General features: G+C 43.4%; 1 protein-coding gene across 5 annotated transcripts in view; it reads left to right on the top strand.

Annotated features, from left to right (window-relative positions):
- Positions 1 to 20,760, top strand: part of Cep162 (centrosomal protein 162) — a 58,567-nt gene that overhangs the window by 35,275 nt on the left and 2,532 nt on the right. For 4 of the 5 annotated variants that reach the window (XM_006243475.5, XM_006243476.5, NM_001277060.1 and 1 more), the window contains 8 exons: positions 1,708 to 1,834; positions 2,922 to 3,085; positions 3,798 to 3,902; positions 6,902 to 7,114; positions 9,684 to 10,336; positions 12,421 to 12,562; positions 14,189 to 14,287; positions 20,337 to 20,471. In XM_006243475.5, coding sequence (XP_006243537.1) covers positions 1,708 to 1,834; positions 2,922 to 3,085; positions 3,798 to 3,902; positions 6,902 to 7,114; positions 9,684 to 10,336; positions 12,421 to 12,562; positions 14,189 to 14,287; positions 20,337 to 20,471 — 1,638 coding nt within the window. Of the gene's footprint in view, positions 1 to 1,707; positions 1,835 to 2,921; positions 3,086 to 3,797; positions 3,903 to 6,901; positions 7,115 to 9,318; positions 10,337 to 12,420; positions 12,563 to 14,188; positions 14,288 to 20,336; positions 20,472 to 20,760 lie in introns of those variants that run through there. The other variant, XM_063265193.1, reaches the window with a different exon arrangement.

The raw sequence follows: 20,760 nt of genomic DNA, 5'->3' as shown, positions 1-20,760 counted from the left end.
AGCCACTGAGTATCAGCTTTTGATCGACAAAGCAGAGAATAGGTGACGAGAATTGTTTACACAAACTTGAGACAGGAGATTCTTGACATAAGCATTACAGCGCCATGTCTAGAGTGGAACAGATGTGAGGGCAGAGAAATCAGCATTTGAGTGACTCAAGGGTAAACTTTACACAGTGTACAAAAATGTTATACCTACAAAGAACGATTGCCATGTGCTTATACTGTAAGTAGTGAGAGGAGTCAGTACACAGATCCGTGCTGTATAAAACAGGTGCAAGCTTGTGTGGGCATTGAAGGGATTACTAGGAATCCTTCCTTGCTACAAACTGAACTCTGGGATTAAAGTTGTGTGCCACCATACCTGGCTGATTTCAATAAGTCTTGTATCATAATTGCATAAAAGGGTTGAACATTAAAATAAAGGTTAAGGGGCTGAAGAGATGGCTCAGTGGTTGAGACCACTTTCTGCTCTCAGAAGGTTATGAATTTTGCAAACCAGAAGAGTGAGCATAGCCCAAGTATTGACCGAAGTGTAGAGTACAAGGTATTTGGGGATTCATTTTGTTTTTTAAATTATTCATATGTGCATGGGTGCTTTGTCTGCTTGTGTCTATGTACCATACACATGCCTGGTGCATGCGGAAGCCAGAAGAAAGCATCAGATCCCTGAAGTAGAGTTAGAGATGGTGTAAGCCACCATGTGGATGCTGGGAATCAAGTCTGGATCCTCCAGAAGAGCAGCAAGTACTCTCAACCACTGAGCCATTTCCTCAGCCCCTTAGCCTCTCTTGCCATGTTTAACCCTTTATGTAATTATGATACAAGAGTTATCAAAGTAAGCCAGGCATGGTGGCACACACGTTTAATCCCAGGTGCTGGGAGGCATAGGTAAATGCATCTCTGTGAGTTGGAGTCCAACCTGATCTGCCTAGTGAGTTCTAGGTCAGCCAGGCTTACATAGTGAGAACCTGTCTTTAAAATAATAGTCATCGTTATCAGAAAATAAAAGTAAAATCCTGCTTTTAGGTGAATAGTAATAGGTCAAGTAGGGAGTGCTAAGGAGAAAATGCAGCTGTGCTTGGAGGTGAAAGGAAAGCTTGCATTTTCAGAGAAAGTGGCCAGGCAAGGTCTTCCTGGGTCTTCTTTTGAGCAGTCATGACCTGAAGGGACAGGCAACCTGGCAGAAGGGTAAGGAGGCATCCATAACTGGAGGGAACAGATTTCTAGTGCTGTGTTTAGCCATAGTCAAGACTGAGTTGTGTGATTTAGAAAGTCATGGATAAAGATTTGTGGCTCACCCTGAGAGAAGAACCACCAGAGGGTCCAACTGGAGGAGTACGACTGGTCCTGCTAGCTTCTGTGAGAGCAGGCTGAGGGGCTGAAAGGGAGAAGGGCTTACTTATTGTGAAGTTCTTGCAGCAATGCAGGGGAAGGGTTACTGACCGTCAGTAAAAAAGAACACCTGAGGATAATAGAGGGGAGTCTCCACTGGAGTGCTGAGAAGACTGGACTCAACCCTACAGACTGGGAAGTTACAATGGTCCAGGAATAGAGCACCCTCTGTCCCTTTTAGATTAAAATGTGACCTGAAATTTAGGAAACATTCATGTCAGTATTTTTGATGGGTTGAGTGAAGGAGAAAATATCCCATGATTTATTTATTGGTTTGGAAGTAACCTATTTTTATGTTCCTTCAACTATCAAGAAAGAAAAAAACCATCTGATGGAAGACATCAAAAGACTGAAGCAAGACAAACAAGCTCTTGAAGTGGACTTGGAAAGAGTGAAGAGGGAGAGGGACCAAGCCAAAGATCAAATCGCCTATACCACAGGTGGGCACTGTCTCTGTTCTCTGGTTGCTCTAAGCCTGAGTTCAAGTAATAGAAAGCAAGTGGTATCATTAAAATACTTACCCTATAAGTAACTTGTAGTCTTTGAAACATTTTCAAATGTAAGATGATATACACTTCTTATTTTTAACAAGAACAGTTGTAACGTCAAGGGAGAATCATACGTTAATTGGATGTATAGCTTTGTGTTGAATTGTTCAGAGGCCTGTGGTGTTAGCCTGACTGAGAGCTTCCTGAAGGCAGGGCTAAAACATGCTCTGAAGTATTTGCCCCATAAACGTACAACACTACAATATTTTCTAGGAAATTAAAGGAAACCTGGCGTAGCATCCACTAAGAGAAATTCCAGGAGAAAGATCGGGATGAACAGCATTTAATGGGATCAGGGAAGGGGCATGGAACACACACCAAGCGTTTGGGAGAAGGATGGCTTTGGAGCCCCCCCTGACAGTGTGATTTGGAAGTAGAGGAGTGGAGGGGGGCTCTGTGTGCCTCCAGCACGAGGCTGGGAAGGTCAGGGGAGCTTTACACCAGAGTCAGTCTTCTGTCCACAGTACCTTCAGCTCCAGTGTAAAAGCTATACAAAGAGCCGTCCTTGAGCGCAGGAGAATATGATGTTCCTTTCTAATCTCTAAAGCGCAGAGTAAAAGCTGTTTTCAAGAATTAATCTTGAAAGGTCAATAACCTTTTTCATGTAAATTTCTGTTAGCTATAATAATACATTTTTATTTGTAACTATAGACATTCCTTATTTTTATTATTCCTTAAATCTATTCATTTTCCCCTGAAAACAGCTTGGTTTTCATAATAAGTCAGTGGGAAATAATCACACATTTCAAGCCATTCGTCCTTGCTATGAAGTAGATTTGGATTATTTTATTAACAGAGTCTCTTGGCTCTGTTATTAAAAGACTCAGCTAGATTCTGATCAATACATCAATTGTTTTTGCCTTTTGTTTCTTCATAATGCTTTCACTAGATATGCATTTTTATTCATAATAAGAGCAATTTTGTTATTACTGTATTTTGAAAAATTACTGTCAGGTTATTAAGCCATTTTATCATGTAGGTGAAAAATTATATGAAATAAAGATTTTAGAAGAAACACATAAGCAGGAAGTCAGTCGTCTACAAAAGCGGTTACAGTGGTACGCTGAAAATCAGGAGCTTCTGGATAAAGACGCAGCCCGACTCAGAGAGGCCAATGAAGAAACTGAGAGGCTGAAACTAGAGGTACGTTTGCACCCAGACAGTGTGCTGTGCTGTCACTCAGGGAACTTGCTGTCCCGGCTCCCTCACTGCGCTGTGCACTGCTCTGCCACTGCGCTGTATCCTCAGCTCCCACCCTGCCTCTTCAGGTCTGGATTCATAGCTAGTTTGGGTTTGGTTTGACTTTAGATGATGTCTTTTTAGGTAGACTCTAGATAAGTGCCAGCCATTTATCACAACCTGACCCAGAGGGGCCTCAGAGCCTCCTCTGTGCCCTTGCTGAGTTGACTCCCTAGCCACACAGCATCTCCACACTCAGGCCGCCTGCTGCCTTGTCCCTGCGTTTTCACATGCCTCAGTCTCTTCCTCCATCACGCCAGCTCAGGTTTCCACCCTCAGCTCATTCCCTGCACCCTGAACCTGCTCTGCCTTCAGTAAGCAGTGTTCTGTTGCTAGCACTTAGGTCTCTGTCAGGTGATTTTCTTGTCGGTTTACTTGGTTAAGCTTCTCAGCCATCTGTTTCTACAAGTGCACCGACCCAGCTTCTTGTTTGCCCCCATTTCAAGCAGCCAGTGCTGCACCTCAGAGACACTTGGAAAAAGGAATAGCTCAATTAGTGTCTGGTATGGAGTTAATTAGTGAATTAACACTATACCTCTCCCCGCACACACACTTTTGGGCTTTCCTGTTGCTATAAATATACTTCTTACTTTCCCACCTCTTCCTTTGTGAACAGATTGAGAAACTGAAAACTGAGTCTGGGAGCCCAGCAAATCAGCAGAGGCTACGCTCAAAGGAGAGAGCTCTTGATGCCAAAAGAATTCAGGACCTGGAGCGGCAGGTAGGTGTTAAAGACATTTAAAAAATTATTGAAGCACTTTTAATATATACAGTGCTTTGTTTCAGTGTTTCTCACAAGACATAATATGAAAGGATTTATGAAATCCTTAAAATGTGTAGCAGGTTGCATAACCCAGTTGGAAGATGGAAACCTATTGATGAGAGATCCTTCTGCCTTCCAGCTCTAGTCAACTTCTAGAAGGAGGAAGCAGACACTGGAAGCATTTGGGTATAGCGTTTATTTCCTGCCATTTGGGGGGCTGAAGCAGTAAGATCACTCAAACCCAGGAACTCAGGACAAGCTCGGGCAACATGGCAAAATCCTTTCTCTCTCTCTCTTTTTAAGAACAGAACTAGTCCATAGCCTGAACTTCCCCACCCCACCCCCAACCCCAAAATAGGTGGGAAGGGAGTACAAAAAGATTTTAGAATTAGGAATGTTGCTAACTTGGGCAACATTACAGAGAAAACACCCTGGGCCAAGAACATCCAGTGTCCCAGTCCCCTGGCTGTCAGCCTGAGACTCTCACAGGCTGGGCGTCTCAGGTATTCATTTCATGGACCATTAAAATATTACTGTGACACTTCTTAAAATGAAGGAATTTTTATTGCAGTAGTTTTGGAGGAATACAGTTGATTTCCTTCATTTTTAAAACATTCTGTATAGCATTTATATTACAGCTGAATATTAAACATCTTCCAGCCTTTGATGAGGGAGCAGGACTTGCATAGTCTTCTATTCTCTTCTGTTCTGTTTCTAAACAGACAACTATTATTCCATCACAGTCCTAAGACTGTGAGGTCATCACAGAGACAGGCGCTTTTATGAGGAGGAAAACTAAGTAAAAATTCAACCCTGTTCTTTCACAGGACCTTTCTGGTATTAAGAGGTATGCCTTAGTAATTTGGTTGCAGGGCCAAGAAAAGATTAGGTCAAACATAGCTTGGAGAGCTAGAGATTCACTAGTAAGTGTAGTGCAAAACTGTACTCAGGGGGGCTTCGGGCTTAAGGGTTACCTTGACAAGCATAGAAGCAGCTGTCGGGAACCGAGGGGACAGAGACAAAGGAGCAAGGCCATTAGATGATCTCTTTAAGAGAGATCATGTCAGACTGGATGTGTGCCAGTAAAGAAATGGGATGCTACCATGTGTGTAAGGGGCTGGGGAAATGCTTGCTATGAAAGCCTGAAGCCGAGTTCAGTCCTTAGCCTCCAGCCACAGTCAGGCATGGTAGTGTGTACGTGCCACCCCAACACTAGAGGGAGGAGAACAGAAGTAAACCTGGGCTTACGGGGCAGCTACACAACAGGCCCAGCCCACCCTTGTCCACCAAGCCTAACTCTGGGAAAATCCCTATAAAATCATCTCCTAAACCCACTCCTGTGAAATGGCACGCAGGATTGACCTCCATTGGCTTCTGATTGCAAGTGCAGGTGTACACATACTCATATTCTCCTTCCTTCCCTCCGTGTCTGTCTGTCTGTCTGTCTGTCTCTCTCTCTCTCTCTCTGTCTCTCTCTCTGTCTCTGTCTCTCTCTCTGTCTTGTCTTCCCCCCCCCTTTCTCTCCCTCTCCCTCTCCCTCTCCCTCTCCCTCTCTCCCAAATGGTGCTCCATGTTGGCCAGAAACATACTCTTTATAAACATATACATCTTAGATTATATCCTTGAAAATACTCCTGAGGACTATGTTAGTGAGGTTGCTTGCTCCATGCACTCTGATGTGCCTGCTTGTCTGTCTGCTTGAGCATTTCTGTTGTAATGGTGTTATACCTGGGTGTGGTGTATACTTGGAGTGTATCACAGTACAATGAGAATCACTCTGGGCCATGGCTGAGATAGATTAGCTGTAAATAGAACATAAGAATGAGGCTAACTGGGTTACTTTGTAAGAAAAGGTTTACATTGTTTCTATTCATACTTTTATTTAATGGACTATTCATAGTTTGTCACTGAGACCTTTTTAAAATTTGCTTTGTGTACCAGTCATTTGTATCATTGACCAAAGAATAAAATTTTAACCCAAAATTCAAGAAAGTACAGATAGAATTTAACTTTTCTCCAAAAATGTATTATATATTTCATATGACATTTTAATATTTATATAAATCTATTTATTTTAACATTAACATATGTTAAAATATTTTAATCTAATTCTCTTTAATGTATGTGGCATATATATCTGCTCTAATGCTTAATAATGTACTCAAATATAACTATATTGTTACTACCAGAGGAAACGCCTCTGAAAGTTGTCCAAGGGAAATAAACTTGTAGTATGTACCCAATAGATCACAAATGCTAGTGAACCGTGAGTGCAGGCAGCTTTTAGAAATAGAAATGCTCGCTGCTGGCTTTGCAGATGGTATGTCCTGAAATTTCTACTGTGAATTGTCTATAAACATGATTTTGAGCCCTAGCACTTAGGAAAGGTAGTCCTTTTTTAAGACAAATTCATAAGAAAGGCCAACACTTACCAGTGTTCACTCTGTGCAAAAGCTTATCTAGATGGAAGCAAGTTGGTCCTCCGTGTGTGGACCCTGTGAGTTAATATTGCTGGCACCCTCGCTTCACTCATAAAGCAAGGATTTGGGTTGAGCAAGTCTTATCAGGCGTGCCCTAACACCGTCTACTCTGTGTCTTAGATAAGGTTTACTGCTCACTACGGGCAGCTGGAGAAGCATTTGACTATTGGGTTTAGTATGTAGTTCACAGGATACCATGGCCATACTTCATTGTAAAGCAGGCACAGGCACTGCACCTGCAATACCAGTCTGCAGCTGTACGTCAGGTGGCTAAGATGATCACCGTCAGTTGAGCAGGGTAGCTGGATATTAGAAGGCAATCTTTTGAAAGGACTGCATCCTGTGCCTTTAATTCAGCCTGGAGACAAGCTGTAAGCATCCTTGACATGACTGCTGTGGCACTATCTAAGCTTAAATGTTGAAAATGCTTTACCCTATGTATATTTGTCAACTTACATGTGTTTAACACTCTCATAGGTTAAAGAAATGGAAGGGATTCTGAAGAGAAGGTATCCCAACTCTTTACCCGCTTTGATACTGGCTGCCTCGGCAGCTGGTGATTCAGTAGATAGAAATACGGTGGACTTTATGGAGAGAAGGATAAAAAAGCTAGAAGCTGATCTAGAGGGCAAAGATGAAGAAGCCAAGAAAAGCCTTCGCACCATGGAACAGCAGTTTCAGAAAATGAAGGTAATGTATAGGGTCGCAGAGATGGAGGCCCCAGCCCTTGCTTTAGCAAAGCACTCTGGGCATCCTTGCCCACCAGTGACTGCGTATAAAAGAAGTCTGAGTCCATCGTGTTTTCTTGAGCTCCACCAGCCACTCCTTTCTATTCCAGACAGAACAGTCAAGTATAAGATACCTTTATGTACTCCTGCTGGTATTAGAGTCAGAAGGGAAAAGTCAGGACAAATAGATTGAAACACCTCTGCTGTGTGTTCAGAATCAAAGGAGAGAAGACCCTGTCATTACTGATACATCTCACTGAAGTTCCTCTCGTCATGGGTGTGAGGAGGAGATAAGGCAGAGGCACCCACCTTGGAGGTGGGATGGGCTACTGAAGAGCATCCTTGCCCAGGAGTTCCTTACTTTCCAGCTTTTCCATTCTTCTAAGTGCCAAAACAAACCACGGATGCAACAGGACGTGGCATACCAATTGCTCTTTCCTCTGCTGCCCAGCCTGACCAAGGCAGGTGCTGCTTTGTGAGAGTGGCATCCCCTGATGTGTGGGCTTCAGTCTTTACATTCCTTTAGTGCTGCTTTGCAAGCCTGTGGCATCCAGCTCTGATTAGTTCCTTCTCATATTTGTAAACATTTACCCCAGCTCTATCAGGTTCCTCTTACCCCACCTCATATCTTTGTCTATATGTGCACATACCCTCTCCCTCACACATATCTGTCTGTATGCATGTGCACATACCCTCTCCCTCACACATATCTCTGTCTATGTGCACATACCCTCTCCCTCACACATATCTGTCTGTATGCATGTGCACATACCCTCTCCCTCACACATATCTCTATGTGCACATACCCTCTCCCTCACACACATATCTCTGTCTATATGCATGTGCACATACCCTCTCCCTCACACATATCTCTATGTGCACATACCCTCTCCCTCACACACATATCTCTGTCTATGTGCACATACCCTCTCCCTCACACACATATCTCTGTCTATGTGCACATACCCTCTCCCTCACACACATATCTGTCTGTATGCATGTGCACATACCCTCTCCCTCACACATATCTCTGTCTATGTGCACATACCCTCTCCCTCACACATATCTCTGTCTGTATGCATGTGCACATACCCTTTCCCACACACACCCTTAAGGTGGTTGTTCTGGGGTTACATTAAGGGTTTTGTGTGTGCTAGACAGTTCCTTACCACTGAGCCACAGTCACCCCATACACTTCCATGTTTGCTGATGCCCCTTGAGCAACTTCTGTGTGATTATATTAAATATCTAGTATTTAATACATACTTTAATCAATTAACCTGATTATAATTACTATTTAAAGTTCACTGAACACATAGGGATTGTAGTGTAAAGTCTAACCTACACCGTTTCTGTGCCTGTAAATCTGTGTACACTAACTTTTCTTCTCTTACAGTTCCCTATCCTGTTCCACTCCTGCCCTTCCTCACACGGCCTGCCACCTCCTGCTCTCATTTCTGATTTTTGGTGGAGACTAACATTCAATAACCTTTGTGTGCCTTCCTGTTTCTAGACAGCCCTGTATCTGCTTGCCCCGTTTTTGACTCACCCTTGAAGACCAAATGTCAACCTGCTGTCTCCACGCAGTCTTCCTGCCTCCTCCGGTCTGCAGACATCAGCTGCCTCGGCCCTGTTCTGTGTTTCTTTCCTGCAGGTGTCACAGGACGTGGCAGCTGTTGTGCTGTTCTCCTCCCCCAGACCTTTATCTGGTTGAAAACACAGCTGAAGATCAATGGAGCCAGGCCCAGTGCCTCATATGAAGTTGTAGCTCAGTGAATGCTCATAAATGAGCAAACGTCGGTGCCCGACTCAAGTAGAATGACCTTTATTGTTTACATTCCATTGCTTTACAAGTGCAGCATAAAAGTGCTAAGCTGTTGTACTCCCTGTTTGAAGATGTATTGTTCTCAGGAGGTAGAAGCAAGAAGGTCACAAGTTCAAGGCCATCATAAGCCTCTCTCAAAAACAGAACAAAGCAAATGGAAAACGTACCGTATCTCAAACACCTCAATACCTCCAGCTGCTTTCTGTGTTTATCCTCAGAGTACCACAGCGTGCATGAAGAAGCAGCAGCATAAGTTAACAGTAATGGTTGGTTTAACACTGATAAAGTGTCAATTCTATTATTTTAGTAAGCCTCAACTAGTTTTTTTCTTTTTGACACAGGATCTCATGGATCTCAAGCTGGCCTTGAATTCACTATGCAGTCAACAGATAAACTCCCAATCCTCCTGCTTCCACCTTTTAAGTTCTGGGGTTGCATCCATGGGCCACTGCACCTGTCTCTTAAGTTTAAGATTTAAAACATTTGAGGTCTTTATAAGCACACATTACTTAATATATATGAATCAATTTTTTAAATGATATAGTTACACCCTTCAAAGAATAAGAGCTCAGTACATCTGATTTTCAGAGAAAGTTAAAGACAGGAATATGTGAGTGTTTGGACAGAGGTCTCATAGGAACACAGGGCTTCAGTAAGTAATGATGTGTTTGGCAGGGTTGTAATAGGGTCTGAATTCTTTCCTCAGATTCAGTATGAACAGCGGCTGGAAGAGCAGGAGCAGATGCTTGCCCACAGGCAGAGGGAAGCTCCACAGAACCAGCATAACAGCTCATCCAGGCTCAAGGCACTCGAGACAGAACTTGGGGGCATAAAGGAAGCCCACCAGATCACTGTAAGAAAGCTGGAGGCTGAGATAGATGTTCTTAAACATCAGAATGCTCACTTAGAGCACAAGAAGAATGACAAGGAAGATCAGGACCTCCAGTCCATAGAGTTCCAGGTAGAGCAGGCGCAGGCTAGGGCAAAGCTGGCCAGACTCAATGAAGAACTGGCGGCGAAAGGGAGAGAGATACAAGACCTTACAAAAACTGTGGAGAGGCTCCAGAAGGAGAGAAGGATGATGCTGTCTAGGCAGAGTCCCAGAGGCAGAGAAGAGATGGCTGCCAAAAGGCTGAAGAAAGAAATTTTGCATCCAAATAGTGGAAATGCAAATGCCTTCTCTGAAACATTGGGTGCCAAACTGTATCACCCACACACCTTCACTGACTCTCACATTTCGGAGGTCTTAGAAGAAAACTACAGATTGAGAAGTGAGCTGGAGGGGTTGACTTTAGAGAGAGAGAAGCTGAAGATGGAATCTGAAGCTGCCGTGTGCCAACTGGAAAGCTCCATGAAAAGGTAAAGGGTAGATTGTCCGTGCACACACAAGAACACAAAGGGGCTGGTGTTTTAATTATAAGGCATATTTTGTCTGTAATAGCTTCACCTTGAAACACATTCAGAACTACATTGCCAAGAAACTGCAGTTGCTTGATTGTTGGAATGCTTGCCTTCTGTATGTGAAAGCCTGAGTTTGGTCCCAGCTCCACAGAACAGGGTGTGTGGTGGATCCATGCCATGCTCAGTCAAGCACTTGATAGAGGCAGGGGATCAGCAGTCCCAAGTCATTCTTGGCTGTGTAGCAAGCAAGAGACCAACTTGGGATACGTGAGGCTGGTCTGTTTATTCTATGGCATGTGCAGAAGTATGTGACGACAGGATTCTCAGTGCAGTGACTTTCCTACTGGATGAAACACCAGATTCTGGTGACCTGACACCTCCATGCCAGGCCTTGTACTCACACTCATCTCCCTGCAGGCTCCTTTCCCTGCCCACTGCTAACTCAGTTCCAACTACAGACGTTTTTACCTCCTTTATTGCTCGAGTTTACTGTCTAGAAGATGCTATATGCTTATAAATGTTCCCACCTGTACCACCTTCCTCATTTCTCCCTTATTTCTCTCTCAATCATCTTGCTTTAAATTTTAATATAATAATAATAATAATAATAATAATAATAATAATAATCTTTAAATGTCCTCATAGTCATCTGGTCGCTGTGTCCTTCAGAAACTCCCAACTCTCTTAAATTTCAATGCCAACTTTCTCTGCCTAGAGTCTCAAATCCCATGGCCACTCTGGTTCAGTCTCTGGGCCTAACTTGCATGTTTCTTTGTTTCTGTTGCTCAGTTGTGTTTGAAATTCTACTTCCTCCACAAATCCTTTCTTGGCAACTCTCAGAAGATTGCTAACTCCCACCCACAACTCCACATAAGCATTGATTTTTCCAGCCCGGTAGCTCCCACAGAACAGATAGGAGATCACGTTGCTTTTGCATGCATACAGCTGCCTGGACTCATTCATGCAGGATGAGCATGGAAACAGCAGCCGAGGTGCATGTGGATTGATTGACAGCAGCTTTGGCGACTGATCTCCACGGTAGCCACATTCTGAACTCCGTTTCTCCAGTACTGAGTCTAGGTGTTTAAAGTGAGGGGAGAATCGGGGAGAATGGCATTCTTTGCTAGAAACAATTTGAAATTATTTTGCCATTTGAAGTTTCTTAGAGGAAATTGTCTTTAAGTTTCTGCTATGTTGGTGGTCTATTTCTCGGATATGAGAAGTCTTCCTAGGCCTGGACTGAGAGTGCTCTTACTATAACTGAGCTGTTATGAGCGTTTTTGGTTTTTATGCTTTTCCTAGAACACTAACTGTGCTGCTTCCTTAAAGAAGTAGCAAACAAGCAACTGACGCTTGTCTGTCATTGTAAGTTGCCATTTTAGTTCTTAGTAGCAGTGATTTGTCACCTCAGCACTGGGATGCATGTACTTTGTCAAAGAGACAAACAAATTATCACATATACGATACAAATTAAGTAAATAATTCCTTATCTGAGAATTAGCATAAAATTTTTGTATTCTCACAGCATGACACTGTGTAGTCAATTGCATGCCCAAATATTTGTGAGCTGCCAATAAAACCCCTGAGGATTTTAAAGGAAACTGCTGTGCTTATCCAGATAAGAACCCAAGTGAGAAATCTGAGTGTACCTTAAAAGACAGAATGACTAAGCATCTGCTTGACATTCAGACAGGTGAGCGGAACATAGGAGTCCTTGGAGAATATAGCTCCAGATGGAGGGGAGAGTGGAAGGTCCAAATAGTAAACTCCATTTGGGCTTGACTTGATCTGAACAGTTCACAGATCTGCACCCTTGGTGTGGCCTCTGAGTGTCACTTTTCCTAAACCCACTACTCTTACACAACCTAGAAAATGCTAGTGTGTGAGTCATTGGAGAAGCTCGAAGCATCCTGTTGACACAGCTGGTGTGCAGCAAATAGAACTCCTGCTGCTGCTGCTGTTTCTAGGCTTTGAGTAATGTGTGGGCCACCTGAGTTACGTGAGTGCGAGCCACTTTCCATGCTGTCTTGTGTTTGTCCTAGGGTCAAGGACGATGCAGCAGCACACATTGCATCCCTCAAAGCAGCTCATGAGAGGGAAATAGAGAAACTCCTTTGCCAAAATGCAGTAGAAAATTCCTCTTCCAGAGTAGCTGAACTGAATCGCAAAATCGCAACTCAAGAGGTAACTGGTCTTTCTAAGACTTTAGTGATGTATTTTTAAGACTGTTGACAGAATATGATTTAAAGTGGAAATGTTCTTTTTCAGGCTGATGATACAAATGGGAAATAATTATTGACTTGATTTTTATACATATAGAAGGGATACCATTACTATATATTTAACATTTTACCTTAAAATTATGCCCTACAAGTAAGTGTCTCTACAGACTGTCCCTACAGTTCTCAGATCTTCTTCTACATAGGTGGTCACAGGTGGCGGTCACAGGGGCTGAGGTATGTCTAGCTGACTAGGACCTTTTCACTAGGGCTCACTCCCTCCCCCACCCCAAGTCCCAAATGACAAGTGGTTACCTCATGCTCTCTTCCTGCTTGTTGCCGTTCATCATAGAACAAATAATGACTCCAGCCAGTGAGGCCCTAGGGTAAAGTAATGATCAGAGACACAGCAGCTCCAGCCCATAGGAGCACAGCTTTCAACCACTGTGATAGGGGAAACTGTCAGTCATCAGCATTTCCTGCAATGGCTGTCCTCCTCCTTGGGTGACAAGTACTTTGAATATCTGAAAAGAGCTGCCAGGTGGCTGTTTTCTGTACTTTACACAAGACAGTTTAAAACATCGTGCAGGAAGGAAACATAAGCTGTGGTGAGTGGAACTAAGTGTTCCTTCTGCTTCTCGGCCTTTTCAAAGACATCGTTCAGAAGACAAGCTAAAGGGAGGCTGCAAGAAGGCCATGCCTTCCTGCCACCTCTCCCACCGGTCACCGCTTCCTATCCTTATAATTACCAAGAAAAAAACCTTCATTGATTGATTGAAGAAATTTAAATAAGGACAGGTTACTAAGAATTTTTAAACCACTAAACCATCAGCTGCCAACTGCTGTTAGCCTTTTGAGAGATGCCCTGTTACAAAGGGCTACATATTGGAGCACCTAGGGGATGAAATGCAAGGGAGTCAGGACAGTTCCTATAGTGTAGTGAGACAGATTTTAAATGCTATTCTGAAGTATTTTTCGAAGTGGCACTCCAGGCAGCCCTGTGGAGCCTCTCCAGGTGACAGAAGGCAGCTGGCACTGCACCGAGGTGATTTGCAGAGAGTCTGGGAGAGTGAGAGAGCAGTGTAACTACAGTAACTAACATACAGTGTGCTCTCCTGTGATGGTGAATATAACATTGCAAAACATGAGCTCCATGGAAGTGGGCGCTGTCTCCTCCTCATTATAAAGGTCTAGTTCCACAGAGGAGAGAGCTGAGCCTCCCCACACTCTCAGAATGTCTGATGGAAGTCTGTTCAGGGAGTCCAGGTCCTTTATCTAAAATTATGAACTTGATGTTTTTAGTTCACAGATACTATAACCTTTTAATTAAGAAAAAAACTAACATCCTATATATTCACAAACTATAACGCTAATCCGGTACATTTCCAAAGCTTACACTTTGCAGAGGTTTTCTTCTAAAGGTTTTTTCAGTCCTGAGTTGGCTTTCTTACATGATCTATATAGTATTCAAGGGGGGGAGCCTTGTTAGCCAGATAATTCTCCGACCTTCTCAGTCCCCAAGGCCAGATGAGGTCAGGCGAATTCAGAGTTGTATGGCTGGAGACTAACTCCACTTGTCCTAATTCCCTAGGTTCTTCTAAAACATTTCCAAGGTCAAGTTAATGAGCTGCAGGGCAAACAGGAATCCCTTTCACTTTCTCAAGTTCGAGAAGAAATCCTACAGAAACAGGTAAGAAATAGCCAAAATACTGGGTTAAATAAACCCTCCTAGAAATATGTTATGTTCATATTTGTTATAGATTTTTTCAAACAAATGTACACACTAACATAACCTAGAAGTCTTTGTCACATATAGAAAATTCATAAGTAACTTACGATAAAGTCTGCTTTCTAAAAAGTAATCAATTTAGAAATGAAAACCGAAATCTGTTCTGATATGACTTACACAGTACAAGCCTCATTTGACTTACATAGTACAAGCCTCATATGACTGTAACCAGTAGGTCTTGTAGCTTTATTATGTACAGGGTTCCTAAGCAAAACTGCGAACAAAGCCACCCCTCAAGATCCAGAGTTCCGTGCCAAAAGGCCTGGAACATCAAAAACCTATTACTACATGGCTGGTGAGGATGGTACTGTTTATGGTGGCTTGTTTCAAGTTACTGTGGAAAGTAGGAAGACTCCAGACAAAAACCTACAGATGCAGTCACAGCTATCCCTGGGTGGGACTTTAGCAGCACCAACCTAGCAACAAAGACTGAGAAGCCATAGGCCCAAAGCCAGCACACAGAATGCTGCTTGTCCCTCTGGTAAACTGCCTGACACAAGCCAACACTTATGTCCCTCTGGCTGGCAGAAACCAGAGTTCTCACTACTCCCAAAAGCCAAGCTATCAGAACATGAGAATAAAAAGGAGCAGTGTATCTGTTTATAAAAATTGTTAGATCCCCAATCCTTTACTCCGACTTGAGTAACAAGGCTTGTAAGACCTGGCATGGCCTCTGCCTGTGAGTCTCCTCCAGCAGATGGCAAAAAAGACAACTAATCCATGGCCTCTCAAGAGCTTCAAGATCCACAGCCGCATGCCACATGTAACAGTTAGCAAAGAAGTGAGGAAAGAACAATGAAAGACTTTACCGTGCCCTCTCACTGAGAGTACAGCATGTGGCTAAGGCCTGTAAGCTTAGCACTCTGTAGACTGAGGCCATTCCAGGCTACAGGCAGAGGAAGGCCTTGTTTCAAAAAGCCAGAGAGAAAAAGGGAGGGATGGATACGATGGGATGGGATGATGGACGGACGGACGGACGGATGGAGAACATTGGCTTTAGTGAGAACTCTCACATTACCTTAGCTACTGCTAGCTTCCCTAGGATCCCATCCACAAGTTCCAGGAAGAGTTGGGTTTCCAGAAAGCCTTGTCTGAGTCTCTAGAAACTGTCAGGAAAAATAACATCCATCAGTTCTATGAGTGCTTAGTGGGACAGGCTTGTGTAACCAGCAACACATTAATTAGTTTCAAGAAAAGCAAACAGGTTGATTGGCGCTCACTGTACGGAGCAAGCAGGAGAAAACAGTACAGAATGCCGGCTCAGTGGCTTAGAGCTCTGCCTACAGCAAGCAAACGTATGTGGACACAGCAGGACACAGAAGGACACAGAAAAGGAACTGGATTTCAAAGGCGGGGGCAGTAGGAAGGGGTAAATGGAAGAAAACTTTCAGAGTGAGGTTTGATTTCAGACTTGTCGAAAGTCTTCTTGGCTGGGCTGACGGGAGCCAAGCTGTTGCCAGTAAAAGATTCTGTATCCTACCTTAGCCAGAAAAGGCTACAGGGAGAGCCTTTTCTGTTCGATAGGTCGTGGTTATCGTGGTTATTATCCACTGAAAACCCTGTCAAAGAGACACATTAGAATTTGTCTTCCTGCGACACTGACAGTCATTAGACTGTGTCACCAGGTGCAGACTTCTCTGGAAAACCACCGCCACTCATTGGTTGAGGCTCCCTTTGATTCTAGGAAGGTGTGTGTGTGTGTGTGTGTGTGTGTGTGTGTATTCACTTGCGTTTCACTGCTCAAGAAACACACAGAATCTTGCTAGCCATAATCAATCATTAAGCTTTCAGGATCTCACAGAATTGAAGGAAAGCTTTTAGAACAAGCAATGGCAGGAAATCTATGTTTATGTTTGCTGGGCCAAAGAGCAAGGTCACATCTAACCAACTTATCTTCCTGTTACTGTCTTGTTAATTTGTTGACACAGTGATGATTAAGGCAGTTCTTATTAAGAGTAGCCAAGATATGTAAAAATGACAGCATTATTATACTGTTTTCTGCTGCTGTGGAAGCACGTGAAGACTGATGACTTATCAGAAAGCACTGTTAATGCAGACACCCGAGAGCATCATGCCAGTAGCTGCTGGAGCCTTATACTACGCATCCCGCAGTAGAAGACAGAGGGCAAGAGAGGGCCAAACATCCTTTTCTAATAGCCTATTTCCAGAATAACTTCCCGCTCACTCCTTCTCTAACAACTTGGTCCACTCGTGAACTGGGGAGGACACACAGAAAGCAAACTGGCTGCAGTGTGTGTTGGGCCTTGTCCCTCTAAGACTCCATAAGCCACTGTCTGCCGATAGAGATGTGCTCTGCTTCTTCCTATCCATTTACCGGAGCTGCTGTAGCATTGCTAATGCCATAGCCTTGTGTATACTGAGGCATTCCATCTCAGTTTAAAGGGAAAATGAACTGTTCCCACCTCTGAACTCAGAAATTATCTAAGCTGAACTTTCGCCATGATAAACTAGGCAGTGACAAAGCCCAGCTTCTCTGCTTTCTCAGGAGTCACAGTCCTGTGAGCTTTTCATTACCCAGCTAATTCATGCATTCGCTCAGGGAAAGGGTGAATCCTGTCATTTTGCATAGCCACAAATGAAGGTACACTATACATCCTTAAACAGTGGTCAATCCTGTTAGATTTTTTTGCTAGTTTGTATTTGTAAAAATACTTTTTAAGGACCATCAGAAAGCTGTGACTTAGAAGACTTCGAAATATAGTTGAAGCAAAGACCCTCAGTGTCCTTGGGAATTTACCTCTCTCACTTAGGGAGCTAATGCCAGGGGTCAGAAAGGGCTTTCTATAGATGGCATGTTGGTACCAAGCCTCTGGACCAGACAACATCCATCTGTGTCCCATTTTTTAGGAATGTGACTACCAACACAAGTGCCAGCCCCACCAGCACTTTCTCCCTGTGGCCTGAGAGCGTCCTCTTCCATGCTGTGCAACTAAAGACTATAAATAGCACAGACACGACCCCTCACCCAGAACTCACAACCACTCTCATGAATCTGCAGTCTAGACTATGGAGGTGCCCATGGACAGGGCCTACACAGTCACTGCCAAGGAGATTGCAGAGACTGCACTGTAAGATCATCCACCACAGAAACTCAGTCATCTACCCAACTGACACCCTGTAGCTTGCCTATAAAAGCTACTCCCAAAAGTTGGGGGAGACAGCTACATTGGGTTCAGTGGCACCAATACCACAGCATAAGAGACATGAAATAGTATCCTCTAAAAAACATAATTTTCCAGAATCCTCATTTTGAAAGAAACTTATAAAATGCCTGAAAAATAATTCAAACAAATGATCATAAGGAAATTCATGCAAGAGAATATAGGAAACTAGAACAAAGAAATGAGAGCAATTCCAAATATGAATGAAAATTTCACTAAAGAAGTAAGAGACTGTAAATGAAAGAGGAGCGGCCCATGAAGCCAGTGGAACACCGTTGAGTGGACCAAGGTTTGCATAGTAGGAGTTGCAGGAGGAAGAGACACAAGCATAAAAGTCTGTCTGATAAAGTATTCAGCTGTCTCCCAAATCTTCTACGAGATCAAAGGATCCCCCAAGCCCAACTAGATCCTCACGGAGGCAGGTTCTGATCAATGCATTAACATTAAAGATGGGAAATTCTAAACTTCTGTGTTTTCCAGGACAAAAGCATCAAATTACTAGGGTTTTGAAATCCCGGTGGATAGAAATATTTCTGGTGGTCAGTATTTCTGGTGAACTCTTTAAAAAAGTCTGTTAAAAGTGATTTAGAAGTATTCAGTAAAGTTTCAGGATGTAAAAATCAGCATATAGGGTCTAGAGAGATGACTCAGCAGTTAAGAGCACTGGCTCACAACAGTCTGCGACTCCACCTCCAGTGACACAGTCTGGGTGAAGCTCCTCTTTCTAAACTACAGTGACCATTCCTTATTGACATAACTGAGACTTTAGTTGACATTTTATAGCTACTGAGCATGGGTTAAATATTCATATATGATATTAGATGTTAGAAATTAGAAGCTATAAAATCTCCTATATTCCCAATGCCCCAAATGCATTTGTTACCCCCTTTCCTATTTCCACAGGAGAACAAACAGTGTGGAGTTAGTCATTTATGTGTGAATGCATGTGATTTTTAAATTTAAAAGTCTGTCCATACCTAAGAGTATATTTAGATAGATTTTTCTGTTGGTACAACTCCATTAGCTGTTTCTTACACCATTAAGCAAGACTGGCAATAATAGAAACATATATTGTTTGGTCTGAATGAACTGCGCTAAGAACACAGGTTAATTTACTTGATGCTAATCATAACCAATAATAAGCACGGTTTTTTCCCACTATGAAGGTGAAATTTATGCCAAGAAAATGAAATAACTTTATCATTGTTACTAGCCAGCATACAGAAAAGAAATGCTAGCACTGAATCCATCAGTAGTAGAAAAATCAAGGGTTCAGAAATCCTGAGGACTCTTATGGATCTTAAATTCTGTGGCTCAGACTACAAACATAATAAGCTGAGGCTGCTTAGCACTAACGCTCTGTGGACTGTCCGTCCGTCCACTTCTTTAAGATTCAAGTCAGTAGCATCCTCCATAGGCATCCTACCAGCCACCTCTGAGGTCTTCTTCCCACCCTGCAGATCATTGTCCTCCTGGAATTCCCATCTCCTGTTGGCTTCCAAAGACCAGGCATGGGTTACAGGTATTGCAGAAGAGGCAGTGACTTAGGATGAAAAAATCATTTTCCAGCCATAAACAGTTGATGAGGAACTAGTGATGTAACTCAGAGATAAAGTGACCACACTGGGATATGTGAGCCCCAAACACACGCCAAAAACAAGTTTACAAAATTAAACTATTTGACCCTCCATTCTGTGTAAAATCATGGCCCCATCAGCTTTTTGCTCAGTCACCATGCCTGCAGTTTTTTCCTAAGTAATTTCGAGTAGTCACTGTATAGCATACACCATGTATATGCCCAGCGTGAGCCCCTCCCTAAGCTTTCTGCAGACCACTGTGGTGCAGGACCACCTATTTCTCTGGTGACTGTGACACCGTCAGGATGTCTCTCATTTAAGGCATTTAGCTTGCCTCTGATTTATTATGCATTTGTGCTCACTCTTTTCTCTACTAATTTAGGGAAGATGGAGGAAGTGTTGTTATTATTATTAGATAACGGTATTTTATGTAAAACATGATGGAATGTGTCAATCTAGCCATCTTCATTTTCTTATTATTCCCTTTGCTATAGCAGTTAGCGAAACCAGACCTCTGATGGAACTTCTTACTATAATAGGAAAATGCAGTTAATTGCTTCACTATGAAATCTCTCAAATCCCCTCCCTTTGTTCCTAGTACTAAAAAAGCTTCATTTTTCTCTGCGGTGAGAAACCACAGGTGCTGCAGTGACTAACCCCATGAAGGCAAGGACCGTGCCTTCGTCTGCTGCATCCTGGGGTCCTGAGGGAGCAGCCACCTAACACGCGTGCGCGCACCACACCTCCACCCTGCTTCATTCTCTTCTGGCAAGCAGATCGTTACCTGTGGAGCAAATTACCAACATTATAAAGTGATACAGGGGTCATCAGAACACTAGAAATAAAATGACTGAGTTCTTTCCGTGCATTGAACACTGTGGTGCTGACTGCACTGTGCTTTTAACCGTAAAGCAGTTACTAGCACAGTAAGGTGAAGACGCTCCCAGCTCACTTGCACCCCATAACTAATGAGGAGAGCAGACCTCATCTGGAGCTAACTGGAACGGAAGGTCAGCTCAGCTAGACCTACCCTTTACTGCTTGGATATTAGAAGGGAAGCATTAATCTCTAGATGAATCCAAGGCGCCACTTGAAAACTCTTCTACAAATATCCTTGATTTTCAAGATTATCTATGTGAAAATAATTGTTTCCTTGTGATTGAGGTTTTTCAATTCCTACTTCAATTTTAGATTACAAAACTCTTGGAAGAATTGAAAGAAGCCAAAGAAAACCACACACCAGAGATGAAACATTTCATGGGCTTAGAAAGGAAGATCAAGCAGATGGAGATGAGGCATAAGCAGAGAGAGCAGGAGCTCCAGCAGGTAAAGCGCCTTGGGGTAAGCAGGGGTGCTCCTCACTGCAGCGCCTTGGGGTAAGCAGGGGTGCATCTCACTGCAGCGCCTTGGGGTAAGCAGGGGTGCTCCTCACTGCAGCGCCTTGGGGTAAGCAGGGGTGCGACTCACTGCAGCACCTTGGGGTAAGCAGGGGTGCTCCTCACTGCAGCGCCTTGGGGTAAGCAGGGGTGCATCTCACTGCAGCGCCTTGGGGTAAGCAGGGGTGCGACTCACTGCAGCGCCTTGGGGTAAGCAGGGGTGTTCCTCACTGCAGCAC

The sequence above is a fragment of the Rattus norvegicus genome, chromosome 8, assembly GCF_036323735.1.
Source record: "Rattus norvegicus strain BN/NHsdMcwi chromosome 8, GRCr8, whole genome shotgun sequence".
Lineage (NCBI taxonomy): Eukaryota > Metazoa > Chordata > Mammalia > Rodentia > Muridae > Rattus > Rattus norvegicus.
Note: the sequence above shows the minus strand (reverse complement) of the source record. Positions and strands in the feature narration are given on the sequence as shown.